Source organism: Cebus imitator, unplaced genomic scaffold, assembly GCF_001604975.1.
Source record: "Cebus imitator isolate Cc_AM_T3 unplaced genomic scaffold, Cebus_imitator-1.0 Scaffold1, whole genome shotgun sequence".
Taxonomy (NCBI): domain Eukaryota; kingdom Metazoa; phylum Chordata; class Mammalia; order Primates; family Cebidae; genus Cebus; species Cebus imitator.
In genome coordinates this window covers 12,639,280-12,665,390 of record NW_016107316.1, presented here as the reverse complement: position 1 = coordinate 12,665,390, position 26,111 = coordinate 12,639,280, and the positions used below count along the sequence as shown (strand labels likewise).

The following is a 26,111-nucleotide window of genomic DNA, read 5'->3' as shown; positions in this document are numbered from 1 at the left end:
TGGTTTAGAAATATGCTGGAAGCACACTCAAAAAACCTAAAGATATATGTCATATGATATAAAACAATATGTAACAAAAAAATTATTCTTCAAAATGAGCCCAGGAAGCTCACTAACAATAGCAAGATTTATTAACATGAGATCTACAGACATTTAGAAGTTTTATGAAACCCTTGAAATTATTTGTCAAATGTCATACGTGTACATGCATGTGTGGTTAAAATCTTTCATTATATTCTAAAAATTTTGCCATTCAAAAAATGTAAAGATAGTGAAGCAACATTTTATAATCATAGTGGCCACTTCCAGTTCATCCATTTATTCAGACTTTCTAGTGAGTTTTCCTGCAATATATTTTCAATCTGGATAATATTAGTATATAAAAAAACTTTAAAAGGATCAAAAAATAGAATCTACAGAAGAAAACTGACTTTAGAAAAATATCTATTTACCATTTTTCTTCTGAAATAATTTTTTCTTTATTATGCAATGTTTTTACTGATGTTCTAAAATTCATTGTCTTATTTTCCTGTATTCCTTCAGCTGGTAGTTTTTCAAAAAAAATGTCAACATAACTGCTATTCTTCAAACCATCAGGCAGTCCCCAAAATGAAGTTGTTGTACATGTATCAAACAAAATAGTACTCTGGAAATGTTTTCCACTATCAACTTTCTTTCTCAAATTTCTAGAATGTGATCTTTTACTAATATGAATTTTCCTTAAGAGGTTCTTATCAACATCTTTCCTCTTTGTAGATTTCTGTTTACACTTCTGTTTCTCAGTGCATGTAAAATTTTGTTTCTTGCAACAATTTTGATTTAACAATGGGAAAATAGGCTTACTCTGTAATTTATATTGGATTTTAGTAGATTCCACAGCAGTAATTGCATGAAGATGAGCTGAATCTTCAGAATAAGCTGCAAGACCAGATGCAACTAATATGTCTGCCAAATTGTTTTTCTCATGAATGACATCTACTTTCCATTTCCTTTCAGAATTATATTCTCTAAACTGAAAAACTAAGTCTGGTTTACTTAGAAAATCTCGAAAAAAGCTTTTGGCATCTTCATTCCAATGTTTTCCTTTAGCAGGTAAGATACCATATAAAATACATGGATAACTCAGCCTTGGCAAATTCAAAAGTTCCTCAGGAACAACTTTAAGATTTATAATTTCTGAATAATGTATATAAAAAGAAAATCCATAGTCAATCAACAAAAGACGTAAAGACTGATGTGAGACTTCAGAAATTTCTACTCTATTCCACTGATCTTCTGATTTATATTTGAACAAACAACTAGAACCAGGAATTATGAACTTTTGAGGAAATGTTTCTAAGGTCTCTGGTAGATCAGAAAGCAACATAAAAAGATATTTCATTATATCAAAGGAATCTTCTAACTGAATATAGAAGTCTGATGGATCAGAAACAGAAGTTGCAATACCAGAATACTGCCTATCATTTTGGAATTGTGCCCAAGTAAACGATTTTATTGCACATGATGATATAGGAGTCTTAGATTCAATATTGTAAACAATTTCTTCAGGTCTAAGTTTGTTTTCTTCAATAGGAACTGAATTCGGATTTAAGTATTCCAAAAGTAACTGGTCATCTACCAAAATCTCTACTTCCCAAACAGCATCTAAATATTTCAGGAAAAGGATATTTATTTCCAAATGAGCAAATAAGCACTCAAATGACATATTCTTAGAATTTTCAAACCACATCCATTTACAAGGTATGGCTTGTCTAGGAATATTTCTTATTTCATTACTAAGCAGCTTGGTATTACACACAGGCACTGTTTCATAGACACCACAATCTACTAAAAAAACAAGTACTTTATCATCAACATACTTTTCTTCTACTTTTGATCGATGCCACTTCAAGGTATTTTTAGATTTTGCCAAGCATTCTAAACCTTTTTCAATACTTTCCATTGATAAAAAAGGGGAATTTTTTTCTTCTTCAGTAATTAATACTATTAAATCTGATAAAATTTTTTTATTTTTGGATAATGTCACATAAAATCTTCCACTTTTTGAAACATGAAGCATTTCAGCTTTTTCAAGCTGTCCAGGTTTGAACTCTTCCAAAGGAATTTTAAACAGCTGTTGGTTCAAATTCACAGAACTTTCAGACTCAATTGATCTTCCATTGTTCATTTCATTATCATCACCTGGGTTCGCCTTTTGAGAGATAACCTGAGGTATTTGCAATGCTGACTTCTGTAGTTTTGAACATGCTTTCCATTTCAGTAGTTCATTAATGACACATCTTTCATCACAGATCATATTTACTTCCCATCTCTGATCATGCTTTTTCAAAAATTCACAATAAACTGTTTTGTCATGTACTTTTGAAGTAAAATAATCCACAGTTTTGTTGTCCCATATTTCATCAGGCTCGTTCCATTTTACTCCACTAAGAAAAGAATGGATTCCTAGCTGAGGAACAGTTAAAAATTCCCGCTGAAGTTCATACATTTTAGATGTGTTTACTATTGCAGAGTTACCATAGTCAATAAATTCTACTTCAAAAGAATTTCCTGGCAAAATTTTCTTAATAACTGCTCTGTAAATACAATTGTCACCAGAATATTCTGCAACTACAAGATCTCCCACTAGAGGTTTAACTGATTTTCTCTCTTTCAATCTCTTTGCTCTTGCATTTAGAGCATCAGCAAGTCTGATAATCACACTTTCATTCTCAGCAAGCTGAATATGGAAACTTGCTGGATTACTGATATTAGATACATACCCTTTAACTTTGGCATTCAAATAAATTTGGGGTTGAGGAAGGTCTTTGATCTGTGGCCTAATAAGGTCATATGGGTTTTGTAAGGCTACTTGACTTAACTCTCTGATAAAAGACTGTGATACAACCTTTACTGATTTTTGGCCCACACCACTTTTCTCAAGAATATGTGCAGATCCAGAGACAATTTTTACACCTTTAAGACCATCATTCAAAGAATTCTTCATTTTGTTTTTTGGCACAGATTCTATTTTATAACAAACTGATGGTTTCAAAAACCTGGGATATATACTTTTGGGATGCATCAATTTATCTACTTTTCTTTCAGAATATGTTACGAGACTAGTTTTATTTGTCATATTATGGTGATAGTTGTTTTCTTTTTTGCCTTTCAAAGAAGCAGTAAATCTCTTATTCTCATTTATTTTATCACTCTTTTCCATGCAGCATGCTTGGACACCATGTTTTTTTCCATAAGCATGAAGCAACATTTTAATTTTCTCATTTATATATTGAGGTCCATCATACAATTCTATACCAAGCTGTCCATCTGACTCCTTGGACAATATTACTGCCTTTAATGGTTTTCCCAAGAAATTGTCTTTAAACCAACTACTGATTTCTGCTGGAACATCTACATCTCTAAGATCTGACAGAAAACACTTAATAGCTTGCATAGGTGTAAACAACAACTCTGGAAACTGAGCTGAAATGGCTCTCAACATATTTTCTCCTACTAATTGCTTATTTCCAAAGTCTACAAAGTAGACTAGAAACTCAGATGATGAATCTGTTGGTATTGCTAAAGCTCTGTATGAGAGACCATCCTCTACATACTTAGATATGCACAATCTCATTTTATTAGAATCATATTTTGGACAATTTTTGAGGTTAATAATCTCTGTGATTTTTGTTTCTATCATCTCTAGATCTTTATCATTTCTGCCAAGCTGGCAATAAAACTTTTTGGGACTACAGATATGAGATATATACACTTCTTCTTCACTTCCAATTTTTATATTAAAGGAAGAATAACAGTAACTGTAAAGACTAGCTAAAGATGAAAATGGCTCTGATAATGTGATGTATTGAGCAGAGCCACTATTAATAAGAAATTCTTTTGCACTAGTAAATGAGGATTGTAAATCTACTAAGTTATATAAACGGTTTGGATACACAAGAAATAAGGCATAGATGATACAAGTCAATGATCCTCTAGATGAAAAGATAAAATTCCGAAAGTCTCTGTATGCTTCTCTTGTCCAACTGAATAATTTACAACTCACAGGTTCAACTAAATGGTTAAGACAACATCTGAAGGCTTGAGCTTCTAACAAAAGAAAACGTGGGTTAATAGCGCAGAGATCTTTAATTAAAACCCTTCCTTGGTAACCATAGTCAACAAATACTATGTCAACTTCTTTTGATAGTTGAGTCAAAACAGCAGCTCTATACCACCTCCCAGAATACTTAGCAACACAAGCAATCTGCCCAATCTGATAAGGATCAGAATGAATGCTATAATAATTCTGAATTTGCTCCATTAGTAATTTTAGGTCTTCTAACTTACATTGGAGCTGGCATGAAAAGTCACCTGGGCCATAAAAATAAGAACATTTAACTTCAAGAACTGTTCCTGGCTTAAAAATATGTTCTTTATAAGGCAGGGATGACTCAGGTCCCACAGACAAGGTGAAAGGATTTTTTAAATCTGAGAAATTAACAGCTGGGGACTTTGGCAAAGACAAGTTTTTTTCTATCAGGTTATTTGAATGGTACTTTTTAGACGTAGGTCCTTCAAGAAGGGCAGATATGACTTTTTTAATACTAACTTTGTTTTTAGATTTTGAATTTAACATTGAATATTCACTTACAGATTTTGGAAAATACTCTGGTTCTACTTGCCAATATTCTGCATATCCAGCTTGTAACATAAGAGAGATAACATCGGTATTTTCTGAGGCTTCAACACTTTGAATATTTACAGTGTACTTGTCATCTTTTTTTGTGATAACCTGAAGCAAAATTGCTTTGTTCAAAACTAATTTTTTAAAATAATCAATTGCAGCCTTAGTCCATAAATCTTCAACAGGAAATACATGTGCAAGTGAACAGCACATGGCTAAGGCAGGCAACTCACAAAATTCTGGAAGCAAAATTTTTACATCAAAAAATGGTATGGAATCAGTATTGCCATAATCCAAAAAATAAACATTAATCTTATAACCATTAATTTCAGTGATGACAGCTCTATAAAAATGTCTGTCCTTGCTATATCTAGCACAACAAAACAATCCAGGTTCAGGTTTTCTTAGAATCATTTCATCGTTTTCACATAAATCATAAAATTTGTTTATATTTTTCATTATTTCTTGAAATTCATTCTGATGGTCATTAGTGCGTACCCAAAAATTTGATGGGTTTAATACATATGCTATAAAAGCTACATAGGCGGCCTCTATCTCCATTTCTACTGTTTTAACAGGAAAACCTACTTTCAAAATGCTTTTTTCATTTAGATAGTCTATTGACCATTCAATATTTCCCATAAAACCCTCAACTGCAAAGCTGTTTACATCAGATGCATTTGTCTCACTCAAGATATTGGAAATTTTTGAATCAGACATGGGACAAAATACTTGTGTGCCTACAGTCTTCAGTAGACCCTTAGAATTAACTGTAGACTCTCGGCTTTGTAATGTCACATAATACAAATGCTCATCCTTATTGAACCAATCAATGTGTGCATATACCACTTGACCTAACAAGGCCTGTTTAAATATACTCAGTTGAAATGTTCTTGCATCTCTATCTGGACTGTGCAAACATGTCAGAGAACATGGAAATGAAAATAATGGTACTAAAATAAAATCCTGTTTAAGTTTTTTTACATAAATTGAGGGTATGGCCTCACTACTCCCATAATCCATAAACCAAATTTTTACTTGATCTGGGGACAAGAGCTGCTGAAGAATTCCCCTATGCCACTGTCCATTTTGCCTTTTGGCAACACAAAGTAGTCCAAAATTATCACACATGGGGCTGGTTTCTTGACAGACAGTATCATAATGCAAAGTCATATGTGCTGTCAAGTTTTCTAGCTCTGGAGTCCATTTTATTAACTGGCAATAAAATTTACTTGGGCTCAATGCAGATGATACCTTTACACTTTCAGTACTTCCTACTGACAAAGATGGCTGCAACTTATCCAGAACATGTTGAATATCAAGTGAAGTATCTTTATTATCTAATGACAATTCAGGTATTTTATGTTGCAATAAATCTGGCATTTGTTGAGGGAATTCTTTTAACATTTCCACAAGAAGACGAAATGAATCTCCATCAACAAGTCTTCCTAATTGTAACTCAAGGGCCTGAGATATAATTTTTGGCACTTCAAAAAGAAACATTTGCAGAGGTAAAATAGCTTGCACATAACCTTTTACTTGTATTCCTACTAATGACTTGAAATAACTCAAAGCCTTAGGAGACCATTTTTCCCCAACTGGTAGTATGTTGGCAAAAATACCAAATACTACCCGTGGCGGTAGCTCAAATAAATTGCCACAGGCTGAAGCAATCTGTGCACCAGCAACTCTTAGTTCTTCTCCGCGATCTATGAGCAGCACTGTATAGAGTTCATTTTTCTTTTCCACAACTCTTCCTCTCTGCCATTCTCCAGATACTCTTTCTTCCACCAAACAAAATTCATCAATTTCAACATTATTTTTCACTTTTGGAGTATGTTGTATTTCCTTCTGCAATATGTGGTAGTCAAACTCACATTGATTATTTTTTATGCCTTGAAATTTCACCAGAATATCCTTGGGAAGACATTCAATATGTGATATTGTCAGATCCACATCTAAAAATGTTGGTAAGAGAGATGTAGAATCCATTTTCTAAAAAGCAAATAATAATTACTCATTAGCTATCAAAATTAACTGCAATTAGCCTTATGTTTGGCATATAAACATAGGTCTAAAAATAATTATATGCCTGTATTTTTATCAAATTTAAACATGTTGATAAAAATTATAAACACCAAACAAGATGCTGGTGAAATAAAATCTAACTGTTCACTGCATTCTACACTTTTAAAATTTTTTATTGAAATAAGTATTAAAACATGCTTTAAATAGATAGAATATCATCACTGGAAAACAGAGAAGAGTAACCTTTATTTTCCAGAAACTTTAACAAATTCCAACTGGATATTGGACAGATGTGATATAATGAAAGGAGCCAAATTATGCCCATTAGGGACCTCCTTCTCCTCCTGTGAGAAAACCATTTTCCTTTATGTAAACTCTTTCCCACAACCCATAACTCAAAGAGGTGAGTGCTAGAAGGGCAGGTGGTGAACCAAAAAGGGGCACATTGTTTGCACTCCCCACTTTGTGTAAATTCACAATATTTGGACTCTATCAGCATCATTATGCAACTCTGGGATTTATCTTTGAGGAAAATCAGCTGAGACCTGGACACCACTAAGTGAAACAGAGCATAGAGACACTAAAGTAGGCTGGGTGTGGTGGCTCACACCTGTAATCCCAGCACTTTGGGAGGCTGAGGCAGGTGCATTATTTGAGGTCAGGAGTTCGAGAACAGCCTGACCAACATGGTGAAACCTCATCTCTACTAAAAATACAAAAATTAGCTGGGTGTGGTGGTGGATGCCTGTAACCCCAGATACTCAGGAGGCTGCAGCAGGAGAATTGCTTGAGCCCAGGGGACGGAGATTGCAGTGGGCCGAGATCGTGCCACTGTAGTCCAGCCTGGCCAACAGAGCAAGGCTCTGTCTCAAAAAAAAATTCTTTTAAAAAGAAAAGAAAGAAAGAAATAAGACAGAAGATAAGTAGGTTAGGTACATCCAGGCCTCATTACTGGCATCACTGCCCACAATAAGTTGAAAAGGGAAGGAATCTTTAGCACCAAGGCAAAATTTTCTATCACAGTTAATCTGAGGATTAGGTTTCTAAAAATGATAAGGCAAATATTCAAGAAATGTAAATATTTCCCAATTTCAGGGAATCATCATCTATTGTGACAATACAGCTCAACTATTCCTTGACTCTGAGTTAAGAGTTGACAAGCGGCCGGGCGCGGTGGCTCAAGCCTGTAATCCCAGCACTTCGGGAGGCCGAGGCGGGTGGATCACAAGGTCAAGAGATCGAGACCATCCTGGTCAACATGGTGAAACCCCGTCTCTACTAAAACTACAAAAAATTAGCTGGGCATGGTGGCGCGTGTCTGTAGTCCCAGCTACTCAGGAGGCTGAGGCAGGAGAATTGCCTGAACCCAGGAGGCGGAGGTTGCGGTGAGCCGAGATCGCGCCATTGCACTCCAGCCTGGGTAACAAGAGCGAAACTCCGTCTCAAAAAAAAAAAAAAAAAAAAAGAGTTGACAAGCATCAGTTTATTTCTATGAGGATGAGTAAGAAAAACACTAGATGCCCTTCCCCACAAAATAAGGGAGCCACTTAAAAGAAATCAAGGAAATGCTACTCCACAGAAACAGATGTACTGAAAGAAATAGCAAAGTCCTGCTATCAAAAAGGTCAAAAGGTGAAGATATAACAACTGAGATTAGGATGAACTATACATACATGATAAATTTAAAACTATAATGGGAAAATTAAACCTAAAATAAAGAAAAATTAGAAGAAAATTTTGACAGAATACCTCAAAGCTCAGAGGAAAAAGATAAAAAGATGAAAGAGGAGTATGTAGGACCAGAATAGAAAGTCTCGCCAAAGTCTAAATGTTTTCAGGCCTTCACCCAATTCCCAAACTTTACTCGGTTTATAGACCGATTAATTTCTTACATGAAGAGATCGCCAGGTATGCTCAAGAAAGAATCCTATACTGGATTATACCAAAATTATCTTCCCGGCATTCACTAAAGAGCCCTGTAACCATTCATATGGGTATATGGGAAAGAAATAATTTACATACATCTTTCAGGAACTATGACACCCTCCTTCTTTATGTATAAAAAGTAGATGTACCCAAGAGATCTTCTTCATTAAATGGAGGTGGTATATACAGTACATGTAAGACAAAGCAAGCCCAAAGGCACAAGAAGTTTTTGAATAGGTTACTCAAACTATCAGAAACCTACTCTTTCATATCACTATCCCTCCCTCAAATAATACAGATGGCCTCCTGGAGAATTTCACACCAGAGGGGGCAAACATCTAGTTTATACATGGCTCTCACTTAATGCCAGTAACTTCCAGAAATAGATTGCTGAGGCATTACACCCCAACCCGAGTGAGGGGGTGGGGATGGGGGTAGGATGGCAGACTAAGAAATGAGAGAAAATCTTCACAGTAGAAAGATCTACCATTACATCTACTTTGCCTAAAGAAGACATTGCCTGAGTTAATAATCTATGCATATCAATATGCAATGGCTAATAGTTTCTGCAGGATCATCAGGAATGCTGAAGGAGCAAGACTGGAAAACTTCAATCTGAAAAGGTATATGAATACGACTCTATGAATTGACACATAAGAAAATTTTAGGTCCCATGTGACACTCACCGAAGAGCCCCACAATGAAAAAAATTATTAATCGGGTAGACAGCATAACCTACTCTGTGGATGTGAGTCAATCTGCCTGTCTTTCACCTGCCTCTACAATGCTCACTCAAAAGGATAATGAAGAAAGTTCCCAGTACCATGGTAAAGCTCCTACCCTTGTGCGTCTAAAGACCAGATGAGAATAGCTCGAAGAAAATTCAGGAAAAAATACATATACATAATTTAAAACTATTCTACATAATGAACAAATATATTATTTTAAAGACATAATTTGAATCAAGATGTTCTAGATCCAACCCCTACTCAAATATTATAATCCTTAGAACAGTACTATAACACAGAAAGTACTTACACTGTATACACAGGATTCAGATATCAATACTCAATTAATTGTGTAAAATTTGGGAAACTATTTTTCCTTAGAATCAGACTCTTAATCTGTAAAATGAAAAGTTTAATTAAATTAGGATTTTTCAAACCATTTTTCTGCAGCAGAAATACTTCTTAAATTGTAAATGCAAAGGTATTTTTTGCAAAAATCAAAGTACTTATCAAATGGATTTGTGTTCTAATAATTTCATAAGTTTATAAAATTTAATTGTGAAGTCAGGAAATAAGACTAATAAAGTTATTCTATTAAACACAAGCTGACAGAAGCTTCATGATACAATTTGACTTATGATGTTTGATAACACAGTATTGGGAAAATCAGGCCCAGACATAGGCAACAGTCTACCTGCTTCCAAAATTATACATAATCCAATAGAGTCAAACAAAAATATGGGAGAGCCACAACTTAAATAATCAATGAGTTACTCCAATGGTACTAACTAGTGCTGTTTTCTGCTTTTAAATTTAGTATATAATATCTGAATATTTTATATAAAAATTATGTTTTAAAAAATCAAATTTAAATCCAAAGTTCCCAAACACCTGAATTAAATCTAAATAAAAAATATACAGCATCACAGTTCCCCTGAGGTTTGAGGAAAATATAATCTGCAAACACTATTAAAATTGATAGGGAAAACCCTTTTCAAACTAAAATTCTCTGATTCTATAGAACATATATTACAGATAATGGCACTTGTTGGAGTTTATCTTTTATAAATTAACATCAAACAAGTCTAGAACAGTAGAGTCCACTAGAAACACAATTGAGCCATATCTATAATTTAAAGTAACCCAGTAACACCATTAAGAAATAAATGAGACAATTGAAATTAATTTTCATAATCTATTATAACAATATATCCTATCATTTCAACATGTAATCAATATATTATTATGATGATATTTTATTTCTTTTTTAATACTAACTCTTCAAACTATGGTGTACATTTTACACTTAGCATACATCTCAATTTGGACTAACCACATTTCAAATGCTCAAGAGCTATATGTGGTTAGTGACTACAGTATTTCAAAGTACAAATCTAGAACTATGATACAATTTTAAGTTTTAAATATCATAGATTTTTGTCAAACCAGGTAAAATAATAGTTCCTTATATTAATAAATCTTTATAATGCTTTAAATTTTTTAAAGGTTTTTAGTACACTAGTTTAACTGATCTTCACAATAAGATTCTTCGTTTTTCAGACCACAGAAGTGAAGATCGATTGAAACCAAAATTGATCAAAATTGAAATCTAAAAAGAGATTTAGGTTTCTGATTAGGTTTTCTGATTATCAGTCCAGTTCATCATGTACATTATTTCTACTGCTTCACACTGTTGTTTCAACTAAAGCATATAATTATGGACAAGAACCAAAATAAACATGAAAGATACAAATACCAAAATATATATATATATATATATATATATATATATATATATATAAACAAGTAAAGCATCATTCTGGGACAAAATCTGCTTATTAATTCTTCCTTTTTCAAAATTTAAGATCATTCTGCTCAAACTTTGGCCAGTATGCTGGCAAGGTTACTATGTTCCAAACAACTCATTCAAGTTGAAGCATCTGTGCTTTGGTTTTCCTCTTCCCATCTCTTCCATATATTCATAATAGTTTCTAGATTTGCGTTGCTAATGACACTAATGTGACGAAAATAAAACTGGGCATTCTATTTGAGTATGCATACCTCAAGCATCAGGGCTTCATTTTTCTAAACGTTCTTTACTGAAGTTCACAACCAGGAGTAATTGTGTCCCCAAGGGAATATTTGGGGGCATCTGGAAATATATTTAGTTGTCTTAACTGAGGTAGGAAGTGAGTGTCACCCGTATCTAGTGGGTAGAAGCCAGGGATGCCGCTGAATATCCTATAATGCACAGAAGAGAACATTCTTCCGCAAACAAAGAAGTATTCAGCCCAAAGTGTCAATAGTTCTGAGTTTGAGAAACTGCTTTAGTGAGAGCAAAAATAAACACCAGATAGGTAGAAGAACTAATTTAATAAAACTATCTAAAAGAATTAGAAGAAAATACAAGAATAATTTTCTGCTTTTACTAAGGAAGACTTCTTTTAGGAGACAAAATCCAGAGGCCATAAAATTTTTTTAACATATTAATTTTGTTAATTACAGGCAAAAATAAAGCTATAAACAACATTAAGATCAACTGAATTTACTGCATGAAGGATTTTCTCAGGCCAAATATCTTCATCATCTGTGACTCCACTATCATCCCACATACAATCCTCCAGGAAATTCTACTGGGTTCATCCCCAGAGCATATAAAAATCTGACACTTCCAACTCTGCTGCCATAATCCTGATCTAAACTACATTCTTCTGTCATCAGTAATACTACCTTCCTCACTAGTCTTAAACTTAACTCCACCCTATCCCAACCTGTGAATGTTCTTAGCATTGTAAGCAGATGGATCTTTTAAAAATATAAGATACAACATGTGAAAAGAGAAAAAAAAAATTCAGTGACTTCTAATTTCACTGACTGAAAACTAAAGCCATCAAAATGGCTTTATGAAGTCCCAAAAAACTAATCATCACCACCACCACCAGGACCTCACATTTTCTCTTACCTTATTTCCTTCCCATTACACTCCCCTCACTTATTACACTGAAGCTGCAATCCCTCCCTTGCTATTCTGTGAATCTTTTCACCTCTGGGCTTTGGGCTTAACTACTGTCAGAGCACAGCTTGCTTCCTCACTTCCTCCAAGTTTTGGTCAGAAGATGCCCTTCTAGGTGAAGCATGCCCTGACCACTCTAATTAAAACTGTACCCTCCCCACAAACTTAACGTTCCCTAAGCCCCTTCCTAACCTCTCTATCAAAAGCAACAAAAAAGTTCTATTAAATTAGTGGTTCTCAAATCTTTGTTCTCAGGACACATTTATAGTCCTAAAAATCATTGAAGATCTCAAAGAATTTTCATTTATGTGACTTATGTCTACCAACATTTATCATTTTAGAAATAAAAATAGAAATTTAAAATACACTTAATTCATTTAAAAATAATAAACCCACTAGCAACATAGATATTTTCATGGGAGATAGTTATATTTCTTAAAACCAAAAAATCAGTGAAAGGTGACATGGTTTTATAATTTTTACAAATCTCTTTAATGTCTGCTTAATAGAAATTAAGTTGGATTCTCATATCTGCTTCTACACTCAATTTGTTGCAATAGGCTGTCCTGAGTGAAGGATGTGAAGAAAATCTAACTACACACAGATACACAGTTGGAGAAGAGAGAACTTTAAAAGCTTTTTCATATAACTGAAGACATTCTTCTTTGATATGCACAAACACTCAATGAGTAGTAGTTTCTTTGTAGTTTACAATGTGGAATATAAAATTATAAGGGAACTTTTTGTATTGTTATTTTAAAATCCACTGACCTATTTTGTACTTTGAATGAAGTTTTTAAATATGCATGATTTTATAAGATAACATATGGATTAATTTGAAAATATTGGTTGAGTTGTACAGAGCTCCCACATGTTGACATATTACATTACCCAACCTCCCCAAATAAAACTGATTGGTATCACCAGCAATCTCAACAGAAAAGTCATCGAATTTTGGCACACCATCAAACTCAAAATGGCAGATATAACTTTTCTCAACTTTTTCCAGGTTTTACTTAAAACTTGGATTTTATCATTGACAAATACTGTCAGTTATTTTCCTTGAAGTGAAGAGCTTGCTTCAATGCTCAAAGTACCCAAATCTGACTAAGTTTGCTACACTAGTTTGCAACTCAAATAGTTACATCAAGTGCTTTTCCAAGAGATGATCTGCACAATTCAGCATCAACAGAAGTGCTTTTATGAGTACCTCCCATTTCATCACATGGAATATTAAAAAGACATACTTTCAAGGGTCAAGCTTTAATATCATTCATTTTTACTGCTAGATCATTCATTTTTACTGCTAGATCAAGGACATTTTAAAGTGAAACTGGCATCTTTTTTTTACTGCAAGTGTTTGGTAGTAAATAATACAACAACTACCAATAGTTTGGTACCATCGCTGCCTTGATTCACAGCGAGGTGCCAGCAGTTTTATCTACCATTGCTTTTGCACCATTAGTGTCAATATTAACACATTGAAAAAGGTAAAGATCGACAAGATGCCAAGTTTATTCATGAGAAAATAATAATATTTTCAATAAATACTCCTGAAAAAAAAATGGATACCCACATGCAAAAGAATGAAGTTAGACCCCGACGTCACAAAATATACATGAGATGTTCTCATATTTACAATGGTTTGACTTACGATTTTTTAGCTTTACGGTACATTTTTGGGGATATAATCCCATAGAAATCTAAGAGCACCTTACAACTTAAAAAGGAGGTATAGTTTCTACTCAATGTGTATTACTTCCACACAATCGTGAAGTTGAAAATCCTATGTTGAAACATGGTAAGTCACAGACCGTCTGTTTTGTTGTCAGCATTAAATTTATCTTCAACTTACAGTATTTTCAATTTACAATGAGTGTATCAGGATGTAATCTCATTGTAAGTTGAGGTGCATCTGTACATAAATTACCTGAAAATGGATTTAAACCTTTGGGTAAGAACTAAGGCTGTCAATCCCTTAAAAAGTTTGAAATAAATCTACATGACTGCTATGGTTTAAACATTTGTCCCCTCCAAAACTCACATTACAACTTAATCATTGGGGTGTGGAACATTTAAGAGGGGTGAGCAGGTCAGGAGGGTCCTGTCCTTATGAATGAATTAATCCATTCATGGGTTAACAGGTTATCAGGGAGTGACATTGGTGGCTTTATAAGAAGAGGAAGAAGGACCTGAACTAGCATGCTCACCTCCTGACCATGTGATGCCCTGTAGCACCTCAGGTCCTGCAGAGGCCCCACTAGCAAGAAGCCTCTCACCAGATGTAGCCCCTTGACCTTGGATTTCTCAGCCTCAATAACTTTAAGAAATAAATTCCTTTATTTATAAATTACCTAGTTTCAGGTATTGCTATAAGGAACAGAAAACATATCAAGACAATAACCTAATTAGACAATGGCATCTTAAATATGGTTTCAAAAGCACAAGTGACAAAAGACAAAAAACAGATAAATTGGACCACCAAAGTTTAAAAAATAATGTGCTCCAAAGGACCCATCGGAAAAGTGAAAAGTCAATTCCCAAAAATGGCAGAAAATACCTGCAAATCATCTATCTCATAAGGCGCCTGATACACAATCTATGTACAGACTCCAAACTTAACAATAAAAAGACAATGCAGTCTTAAAATGAGCAAAAGAGTTGACTAGATATTTCTTCAAAAAACATATGCAAAAGGCAAATAAGCATAAAAAGAGATAGTAAACATCATTAGTCATTAGGAAAATGCAAGCTACAATGAAAAGCCACTTCACACACACTAGGATGGCTGTATTTTTAAAAATGAACAATTACAAGTGTTAGCAAGAATGCAGAGAAATTAGAACCCTCCTACAATCCTGGAGGTATTATAAAACGGTGCAGCAATTTTGGAAAAGTTTGGTGGTTCCTCAGAAAGTTAAACAGCAATTCCATTACCAGATACATACCAAAGAAAACTGAAACATATATCCACACAAAAATTTGGACAGAACCATTCTTAGTAGCATTATTCCTAATAGCTAAAAGTGAAAACTACCCAAATTTCATCAACTATTGAAGAAGAAACACAATGTGATAAGTACAAAAATTAGTGGGGCATGGTGGCATGTACCTGTGGTCCCAACTACTTAGGAGGCTAAGGTGGGAGAATGGCTTGACCCTGAGGGACAGAGGTTACAATGGCCAAGATCATGCCATTGCACTCCAGCTTTGTTGACAGAGCAAGACCCTGTCAAAAAATAAATACTAATCATATTTTTTTTAAGAAAACACTTGTTTTCCCATGGATTATATTAAGCGAAAGTGATTTTTTCCTTCTTTCTGATTTTTCCACTTCTAATTTTTCTATAAATTACCATATATTTCTTCTCTGACAGTGAAGGAAAAAAACTGAGACAAAACTCTTCAAAATGCCATAAAGTTAGAAGAAAATTTAGAAAAATATTTGAAATATATTAGGATAAGGTGGACTATCAAAGATAGAAACCCAAAAGTCATAAAAAGAATGAAGAACACAGTTAGGTTAAAATTGCTATACAGGTTAAAATTCTGCTAAAATTGCTATACAGAAAAGAATATCGTATGAATAGACAAATGACAGAGATATTTTTTAAAAAAACTATAACGTGAAACATAGATTAAAGGCATCATTAACATAAAAAATATGTTCCATATCACTAGTATGGGTAAAACAAAAATAAAAATTCCTCTTTCATGTACTATGTTAGAAAAAAAAGATATATGAATGATTATACCCAGAACAAGTGGAAGATGTAGAGAATAAAAGTTCATAGGTTCCAGGTAAGAAAATAAATTCTTATATTTTTGTCATGTAAACTGATAACACCATTAATACTAAAATCCTCACATCTTTTGGTTCCAAGATTATTCTTGATAATCTATCCTTATGAATATAAAAATACATATTGAAAGATGTTTATTGATTAAAACTATAAAACACTGCTGAGAGAACTTAGATGACATAAATTAAAGTTAAGGTATCAATTCTCCCCAAAGTCACCTACAGAACTGACATAATCCCAGTTAAAATCCTGGGATGCATTTTTGCAGAAATTCAAATGCTGATTCTAACCTTTTTATGGAAATGCAAAGGAACAGAACAGTCTAAATAGGTTATAAATAAATAAGCTTCTGGAAAAGATTAAAGTTTGAGAACTTGTGCTTACCTGAGTTGAAGACTAATTATAAAGTTACAGCACTCAAGACACTGTGGTACTGGTGTAGTACTGGTGTGGAAACATAATTCACTGGAACAGATCAGAGAATCCAGAAATAAGACCCAGATGTATAAGGTCAATCATTTATCAATAAAAGATAAATAATTTTCAACCAAAGTGCCAGTAATACAACAAATGATGCTGTAACAGACAGCCATATGCTTAAAAGGGGGAAAAAAAACTGACCATATACAAAAAATAATTGTAAATGGACTATAAGAACTAAATATATAAAACTTCTCAGAAAAAAAATAGAAAATCTTAGGTACCTTGATTTGGCAAAGATGTCTTAAATAGGACACAAAAAATCTGAACTACCAAAGAGGGGAAAAAATCAATACATCAGAGTTTATCAGAATTAAAATATTTTTCTCTTCCAAAGCCACAGTAAAAAAACTAAAAGGCAAGCCACAGAGAGTGAGAAAATACTTGGAAAACATAAAGTCTAGCACCTGTCTCTAAAATATATAAAGAACTTTTACAACTCAATGGTAAAAAGATAATCCAATTTAAAAGTAGGTAAAATATTTAGCAGCCACTTTACCAAAGATTTATGGATGGAAAATTAGCACTTGAAAAAGACATCAATTGTCACCAAGCAAATGCAAATTAAATTGCACTAAGATAACACTTAACATCCACTAGAATGACTGAAATTAAAGGGCAACGATGCCAAACATTGGTGAGGGTATGGTGTAACTGGAAAGGTCACAGACTACAGAAAGAACTGTAAAACGGTACAAACATTTTGGAGAACAGTTTGGAAGTTTCTTTAAAAGTTAAATATATATATCATGTACTTTCCACATGATCCAGTCAATCCACTTCCAAGTATTTACTCAAGATAAATGAAAGTATATGGCCATGCAAAAGCTTGTAGGAGACTGTTCACAGCAAGTTTACTTGTAAGAGCCAAAACAAAACAACCCAATAAATAATGGAACCATACAATGGTTGTACAGCATAAACTAGAAACTATCCAACAATAAAAAGGAATTAAGCAATGAGACTCATAAAAACATGGATGATTCTCAAAATAATTACGCTGAAACACAAAGAGAATACACATTGTAGGAATCCATTAGTATAAAATCCTAGAAAATGCAAATTAATTTATAGTAACAGAAAGATCAGTGATTGACTTGTAGAAGGGGAGCTTGGGTTGGAGTGGGACCAAAGGAAAATTTTGAAGGTGATGGATATGCTTATGATGTTGTTTATAGTGGTTTCCATAGAGCATACGTGTGTCAAATATCACCAAATTGTACACTTCAAATACGTGGAGTTTGTTATTTCTCAGATATACTTCACTAAAGCTATAAAACAGACACACAAGCACAGGCACTTATGCACAACATCGAAGTTCATTAATGTAGGAACAGAATAATTCATAGAGGATCTACTTTAATATTTGTAATTACTAATAAAAAATTTTTGGTTCTGATGAATACGTCTTAAGACCTATTTAATTTGGGAGTATGACTGTCAGAGTAATATGAAAAGATACTAAAATGATATCTTACATATATACATGAATATATGTTTGTATATAAATAGAGGAAAGTGTGACAGGTACATATCAAATAAATTAGGAGATGGAACTGGAAAAAGAGTTCCAGAGGGTAAAAGAGAATTCACTTTACCCTCTGTTTTCTCTGACATGCTGTAAAGAGCTTATATTTCTTGTCAATTTCAAAAGGTTAAAAAAATGAACATATTATTAAAGTGGTACAACAATTGACTCGTCAAAAATAAATTTCTTCAATTAAGTGACTCATCAAAAATAAATTTCTTCAGAAAAGCACCTCCTTACCTTCACTATCTTTATGTCTTTTGGACTATATTAACACTCTCTTTCTCTCTCTCTCTGTCTCTGTCTCACACACACACACACACACACACACACGCAACAACTCATGCACACCTTGGCATTAGGATCTCTCTCACACTCACACAATCACACCCTGGCATTACGATCTCTTCCGCACACAACCCTAGCATTCACACACACACACACACACGCAACAACTCATGCACACCTTGGCATTAGGATCTCTCTCACACTCACACAATCACACCCTGGCATTACGATCTCTTCCGCACACAACCCTAGCATTATGGTATCTCACACTCATACGCACCCTGGCCTTAGGATCTCTCTCACACTTACACACAGCTTGGCATTAGGATCAGCCATTATTGATCCCATATGCTGGGGGCTCCCCTCCTTGATAACTGCACTTTTTGAGGAAGGGCTGAGTCTGAGCCGCCGCCATTAGAGGCAGGAGAACACACAGCAGCTGAGGACCCCACGACAGACCTCAGATCGCAGCCCCGACCCTGGGAGGCCAAAGCCCCTGTGGGTCAGAGGAGAAAAGTGTGAAAGTACCATGGAAACCAATAGTACCTGGAGCAGGCTAACCATACATAAGCAGAGCCGGCGTTTACCAAGTCTCTGCTGCGGGTCAGGCCGTGCTTCCACAGCTGGAAAAATACTGCTAGAGCCCAAGATGGCGGCAAACTGGTGACCGATTCCCACCCCTCGTAATTCCGCAGGGGCCCCAGGGAGCATGTGCGGTCTTGAAGGCAGTGTGGTGGGGGGAGGCCTGCAGCTGCGCAAAGCTTCCCCGTCTGGTGCTGTCTCCGCCTTCCTGAGGGCGGAGGCTGTGTCTGTCCGGTAAGGGCGGTGCCCACTGGGAGTTCAGGAAGCTGGGGTTAGGCTCCAGGTGGGCAGCCCAGCCTTGCCTCTCAGACAGGGGCCATAGGCAGACACTGGACGGGTTAATGTGGTAGAGAGGATGTAGTGTGTCATATGAGTGTGACACATTGGGGTGGTGTCACCCCACTTCCGGCTGTGCAGATTAGAGATGATGCAGACGGATCCATCTTGTGACTACCAGGATAGAAACTCAGGAGTCCCCAGGGAATTAGTGAAAGGAATGGCTATTTATCGAGCACCAGCTAATCAGATATTTAGCTAAGTTATTGCAGTTAATTCTGTTTCTCTGTTTTGGAGAATCTTGAATTGGGTCCTCGAATTAGATGGTATTAATGTATGTAATGTTAATTTCCTAATGTTATAACCAGTGTTATATTATGGTTATGTATGTAAAAGTCCTTGTTTATAGGAAATAGACAAAGTAATGGTGGTTATTGCGCAAAATGTCAGCAGTTTACTTTCACATGGGGAGGAGACCTGTTCCTTCTACTCTTCTTGGAACTGTCCTGTAAATTTGTAGTTATTTTTCAAGAAAAACTGTATTTGAAAAATTACACTAGTCTCATAAAATGAGCCATGCAACTCTCACTAGTTTTCTTTGTTCTGCAGCAATTTATATGACATTATATAATAAGGACAGGAATTAACTGTCCCTTGAAAAATTAGGAACTCAACTATAAAGGCATCTGGGTAGGGTTTTGGGGGAGGCAAAATCTTGCCTTCCACATCAGTTGTTGCATGCTCACAGATGGAGTCAAGTTGTCTGTTTCTTTCTATCATTTCCTCCTTTATTGTGTATGTTGATTATATATTTTTCTTCTTGACCAGTGTTATTAATCCTCTCTGTATTGTTTTTTCTTGTTGTAATTGTTCTCCATTTTATTTTTCCTTATCTGTATTCTTTCTATTTTGTTTCTCTGACTTTATTATTCACTTTTTTAGCTTAATGTTTACTCTCTATTTTTTACCTTTCTTATTTCCTGAAAAATATATTTAAGTTATGAATTTCCCTTCAAGTACTACTTTCATTGTATCTCTTAAGTTTTTAATGGCATTTAGTTTAAAATTGTCCTAATTCCTATTGAGATTTCTTTTGCCATCGGGGTAAAAGATAATTTTCCTTAATTTCCAAATATGTGAAAATGTGTTATTAGCTTTTTGATATTCATTTGTAACTTACTTGCATTAATTGCACTGTGCCAGAGAATGTGGTCTGTAATACTAGTTATTTAAAATTTCTTGATACTTGCTTCTGTCCACAGTACCTAGTCATTTTTAAAATTTATGTCCATAGGTCAAGTTTGTTAATTGTGTTCAAGTGCTACTATATTGTTACTGATGTGTTTGTCAGCTTTATCAGTTACAGAAAGTCACTTTTATCAGCTAAGTCTCCCTATTTGTCTTTTCTATACTTTGTTAAAAAGTACATATTTAAAATTTCTGATGAATTGACCATTTTATCAATTTGTAACAGCTTTCTGTGTGTCAAGAAAAATTTTGCCTTGTCTTCAGGTATTTTACCTGACATTTATTTAGCATGGCTAAATACATTCATTGAGTTGGTATTTGCCATGGTGTATCTTTTTATATCCTTTTATTTACTAACGTTCCTTCTTGTCCTTATACTATAGTGTGGCTCTTATAAACAACATGTAGCCCAATGTTATTTGTTTACTCTTTGTTTAATCAGTCTTGAAAGCTTGCATTTCTGTTTGGTCCATTGACATTGGTTATGATTTCTGATATTTTGTGACTTCTACCATTTTTTTTTTATGTGTTAAGTCTTCCTACTTTTTCTAGATTTCTTCAGGAATGCTTTCTCTTGAATTGATTTAATTTTATTCTATCCTTACATTTCTCCTTTCAACTCCCTACCTCCCCCCCCGACACCATTTTCTCCTTTACCACTTGGGAAGTAATTTTTCCTGGTATTATCTTCTCGTACTGTCTTTCTGGATCTATCTACTGTTTTCTGCTGTCTTCTGGTACTATCTAATTATTGGTGGCCACTCAACAATTTTTAACATTTAATTGAACAAATTCTAAAGTTAATATTTTTACCTTCTTTTTAAATAATACAGAGGACCTTGGGACACTTTTACACACACACACTTTTCTCTTTTTGTAGTTTTATTGATATATCATTGCTGTATATATTTTGAGAATACATATGATATTTTGATATATATATATGCAATGTGTAACAATTCTCTCAGGTGAATTGGGATGTCTATCAGATCAATTTTTGTTTTTTTGAGAAACTTCCATACTATTTACCGTGGTGGCTGTTCTAATTATATTCACACCAAGAGTGTATTGATGTTCTCCTTTCTTTGTATCCTCAACAGGATTTATTTTTTGTCTTTTTGGTAATTGTCATTCTAGCTGGGGTGAGATGATATCTCATGGCTGTTTTGATTTGCATTTCCCTGATAATTAGTGATGTTGAACTTTTTTTTCATATACCTGCTGGCCATTTGTGTGTCTCCTTTTGAAAAAAATGTCTATTCAGGTCTTTTGCCCATCCTTTAATTGGATTATTTGGTTTTTTGCTATTTCATTATTTAGTTCCTGATAGATCCTAGTTGTTAATCCCTTCTTGGAGGGATGATTTGCAGATATTTCCTCCTAGATAAATTCCACACTTAGAGCTAATCTATTTTTGACAAAGGCACCAAGAACCTACACTAGGGAAAGGACAGTTTCTTTAATAAATGGTGCTGAGAGAACTAGATATCCATATGTAGAAGAATTAAACCAGATCCTCATCTTTCACCATAAATAAAAATCAACTCAAAATGGATTAAAGACTTAAATTTAAGACTTGAAACTACGGAATTACTAGAATAAAATTTTAAGGAAATGCTACAGGACATTGGTCTGGGCAAAGATTTTTTGAGTAAGACCTCAAAAGCACAGCAACAACAGCAAAAATAGACAAATGTCATTACATCAAGCTAAAAACGTTTTTCACCAAAAAGGAAACCATAAACAAAGTTGAAAGGCAAGCTACACATACTGCTTTCTAACTTATATGCTTTTTAACTTGAAATCTGCTAGAAGTCTCTGTGAACATCTAATCAATCTTACGTTACCCATACATCAGTTGACTTATACTCATCCTTCAGTTCTCAGCTTAAAGGCTGCTGCCTCTGAGAAGACTTCTGAGTCTGGGTGTAGTCATGACTGGAATGCTCTTCTATACACTGAGAAATGCCCAAAAGTTTCCCAAAGGGGTATACAGGCATAACAGTCCCAAACGAATCAATTTTCAGACCCTTATCTTCTGAATGTGCTTTTTTCCGAGGTTGAACTGCCTAAAAGAACCAAAACACCTGCAAGCTAGAATCAGCTGGTTGGTTCCTCTTTTCTCCTTCCTTTTCACTGTTGCCCAGTTTCCCATTTATAAATAAAAATGTCTCCTAGCCAGGTGCAGTGGCTCACGCCTGTAATCCCAACAGTTTGGGAAGCCAAGGTGGGTGGACTACCTGAGGTCAGGATTTCAAGATAAGCCTGGCTAAAGTGATGAAACCTTGTCTCTACTAAAAATACAAAAATTAGCCAGGTGTGATGACACATGCTTGTAATCCCAGCTACTCAGGAGGCAAAGGCAGGAGAATCACTTGAACTCGGAAGGCAGAGGCTGCAGTAAGCAGGGATAACCCCATTGCACTCCGGCCTGGGTGGCAGAGCAAGACTCCATCTCAAAAAAAGATGTTTCATTGCCTATATTTATTATTGTCTGTTGCCCTGAAGTGTAAATTCCCCTCAGACACTGAACAAATAAGCAGCTGTTTAAAATACTAGCAACAGTGAAACCTTCCTTTGTAGGGCCATTGTGTCTTTTTCCATATTATTCAAATTTCTGTGAGACACAAAGCACAACATTAGAAGTGGAATATTTTGATGCATGTAGGGCTGTTGATAATTAGACACAATGTGGAGTTGAACGTGAGTAGAGTTGCCAGATTTAGCAAGTAAAAATACAGAACCCCGGTTAAATTTGAATTGCAGATAAATAGCAATTTTTTAGTATGAATATGTTCCAGATATACTAAAGCACTGAAAAATTATTAGCTTCTGAAATTCAAATTTAATTTGTCATTGTATATTTTATCTGAAAACCCTAGGAAATGTGAGGACATTTTTTTTCTATCTCTTTGACATTTTTAAACAATACAATGTGCCCAAGGGAGAGTTCTGTTAAAGCAAACCCAAAAATGTAAGTAAGAAGTCTTAATGTACTTAAAATTTGAAATAAAGAGGTATTTTATTTTATTGAGGCTGCAGACTTCAACTCCAAGGTTTTGTAGAAATGAACACATTATAAAATTGAAACTTCATTGATCTGGTCAGGCATGATAGCTCATGTCTGTCCACTTTGGTAGGCCAAGGCAGACAGATCACTTGAGGTCAGGAGTTCAAAACCAGCCCGAACATGGCAAAAGCCCATTTCTACTACTCAAATACAAAAATTAGCCAGGCGTGGTGGTGCAGACCTGTAATCCCAGCTACTCAGAAGGTTGAGGCACAAGAAGTGCTTGAACCTGGGAACCAGAGGTTGCAGTGAGCCAAGATCATGCCACTGCACTCCAGCCTGGGTGACAGAGCAGGACTCTGTCTCAAAAAGAAAATAATAATAATAATCCATTGATCTGTACACTGAAGATGAGTGCACTTTATGTATGTATGCTATACCTCATTGAAAAAGGAGTTCTGAAAAAGTATCTTAAAATTAACAGTGTATTTTCTGAGTATATGTGTTAAATAAGGAAACTAAAAGTGAAATAATAACACATATAATTTTTTTAGAGCCCCTTTGTTAAGCTTCCCAGAAATTAAGATTGTATACCATTCTAATGGCTAAGTAGAAGATCATTTTTCAAGTCAGGTAGTCTCTAATTTTAGTACTTTATTTTTAAAAAAATGATTGAAGAATCTAAGCAAGTACTCAATTATCAATCAATTAGTAATCAATCATTACAGATGTGAGAGCATTAGGGGTATGAGAGCAAAATATTTAAGAACCAGTAAACTAAGTATACATTCTCATGGTAACCTGAACTTTTCCTCTTACTTGACATAATCTATAAATACATATCTATTGATATGATTATTTGATGTCTATGTCTCCATCAAGTCTCACGGAAACAATACTACACATATTGTTTATCCACAGTGAATCTAAGTCAAAGATTGAATGAGCAAGTGGATTACTGTGCCAGTGGCATTTGCAGTCCTGGGATTAGATGAGATCATGTAGTAACAAGTAAACAGAAAAGAGGATGGAACTCTGGAAAACAGCAAAAGATTAGTAACTCCTTTTAGTACAAAGACCATCATTTGTCTTTGCAGCTTTTTCTCTTTTCCTTTCCTGCTTTGTCGCTAGGGAACATAGTGTTTTGCACACAAAAACAATTTCAAAGTAAAAATAAACTTTCTCCCCCAAACTTAGTCGAAGACACAGAGTACATAATTACTGTTATGAGTGTTCTTTTCAGGGAAATAGTTACCTTAGAAGACTGCACCTTGTTCTCTTCACTGTCTTGTAGGAGAAACAGATATGAAATACACAAGATATAAGTAGTTCCATAGCCCTCCAAGGAAGTTGTGAGTGATCTTTCCTTGGAGCCTGACATTGAAAAGTCAATTTTCTTTTGTTATCACTCAGTTTAATAAATCATCTCTGAGTGCATCATGTCACACATGTTCTAGTCATGGGTAAGAATGTTTTTCTTCTAGTTCCCATATCCTCTAATATGCTAAGATCAAGTCAATTTTGTGTGTGTGTTCCTTCCACCCACTTTCTAAAACTTTAGCTCTAAATAAGTTAATGTGGATGACTTCCTTAGATAGTCCCTATCTGGTTGGATTTGATTTTCTATCTTGTCAGTATTTTATATGCCACAGGGAGGCAGCATGAACTTGCCTACTGATAATCTCTCTTGATGCCTGTACATCTGCGGACATCCTATCACTTTTTAAAGAAAGATGTCTTTTCCATTTAAGATGTAATTAAATCTCACCATTTAAAAAAAAATAATACTCGGTGATAATGGGACATGGGGAAGCAGATATCATTATATGCTTGTGTTAGAATGTTAATTGAGACAATTGAAAATTACTTATCTGAAGCCTTAAAATTGTTTATGTCCTTTGCTCTTGCATTCCCTTTCCTCACACTCACTCTCCCATTCACAGTAATTTCTCTTTATAAAATTATTGCGATTGTGAGCAAAGACTTAGCTACAGGGACATTCAGTACAGCATGCTCATACAAACATCAACTAGAAACAATATAAATGTCCAACAAGAACACATTCTGCTCATATGATAGCTAGCTCTGAGGCGGATAAAAATGATATTATTGAAATTTTTCTGAAAATGTGGTATACATATCCCCAGATATGGTCCTCAAGACAGTTGTAAGTGGTACATGAAAGGGAAGCATGTTTTCTTTACACTGTATCCCTTATCTGATCCCAGAAACAGTATCCCAGCTGTGTGGCCTCCCTCCTAGACAGGCAGAAGGCTATGACTTCCTACGCACACCCAGGCTCTTCTCTTCCCCAGCCTCCTCTAGGACTTCCTTGTCCTACTCCTTCTCCAAGGTCCAGGCTTCATCCCACTCCATTTATTATTATTTTTTTAAATAAAGCAGTAAAAGAATGTCATCTCCATCTAAAGACAACACCAAATACAAATAATCATTTATTTATTTGTTAGATTTCTCAGCAATATTTTGTAGCTTTTATTATAGAGGGTTTGCACATTTTTGATGAAGTTTTTCTTT

The 26,111-nt window shown here is 34.7% G+C and overlaps 1 protein-coding gene across 1 annotated transcript; it reads right to left on the bottom strand.

Annotated features, from left to right (window-relative positions):
• Positions 1–448: 448 nt before the first annotated feature.
• TDRD15 (tudor domain containing 15) lies at positions 449–16,631 on the bottom strand. The gene is made up of 3 exons (XM_017526621.2): positions 16,549–16,631; positions 9,659–9,744; positions 449–6,661 (listed from the first exon to the last, which is right to left on the bottom strand). The coding sequence occupies exon 3, from the start codon at positions 6,656–6,658 to the stop codon at positions 449–451; it is 6,210 nt and encodes a 2,069-aa protein (XP_017382110.1). The 5' UTR covers positions 6,659–6,661; positions 9,659–9,744; positions 16,549–16,631.
• Positions 16,632–26,111: the final 9,480 nt, after the last annotated feature.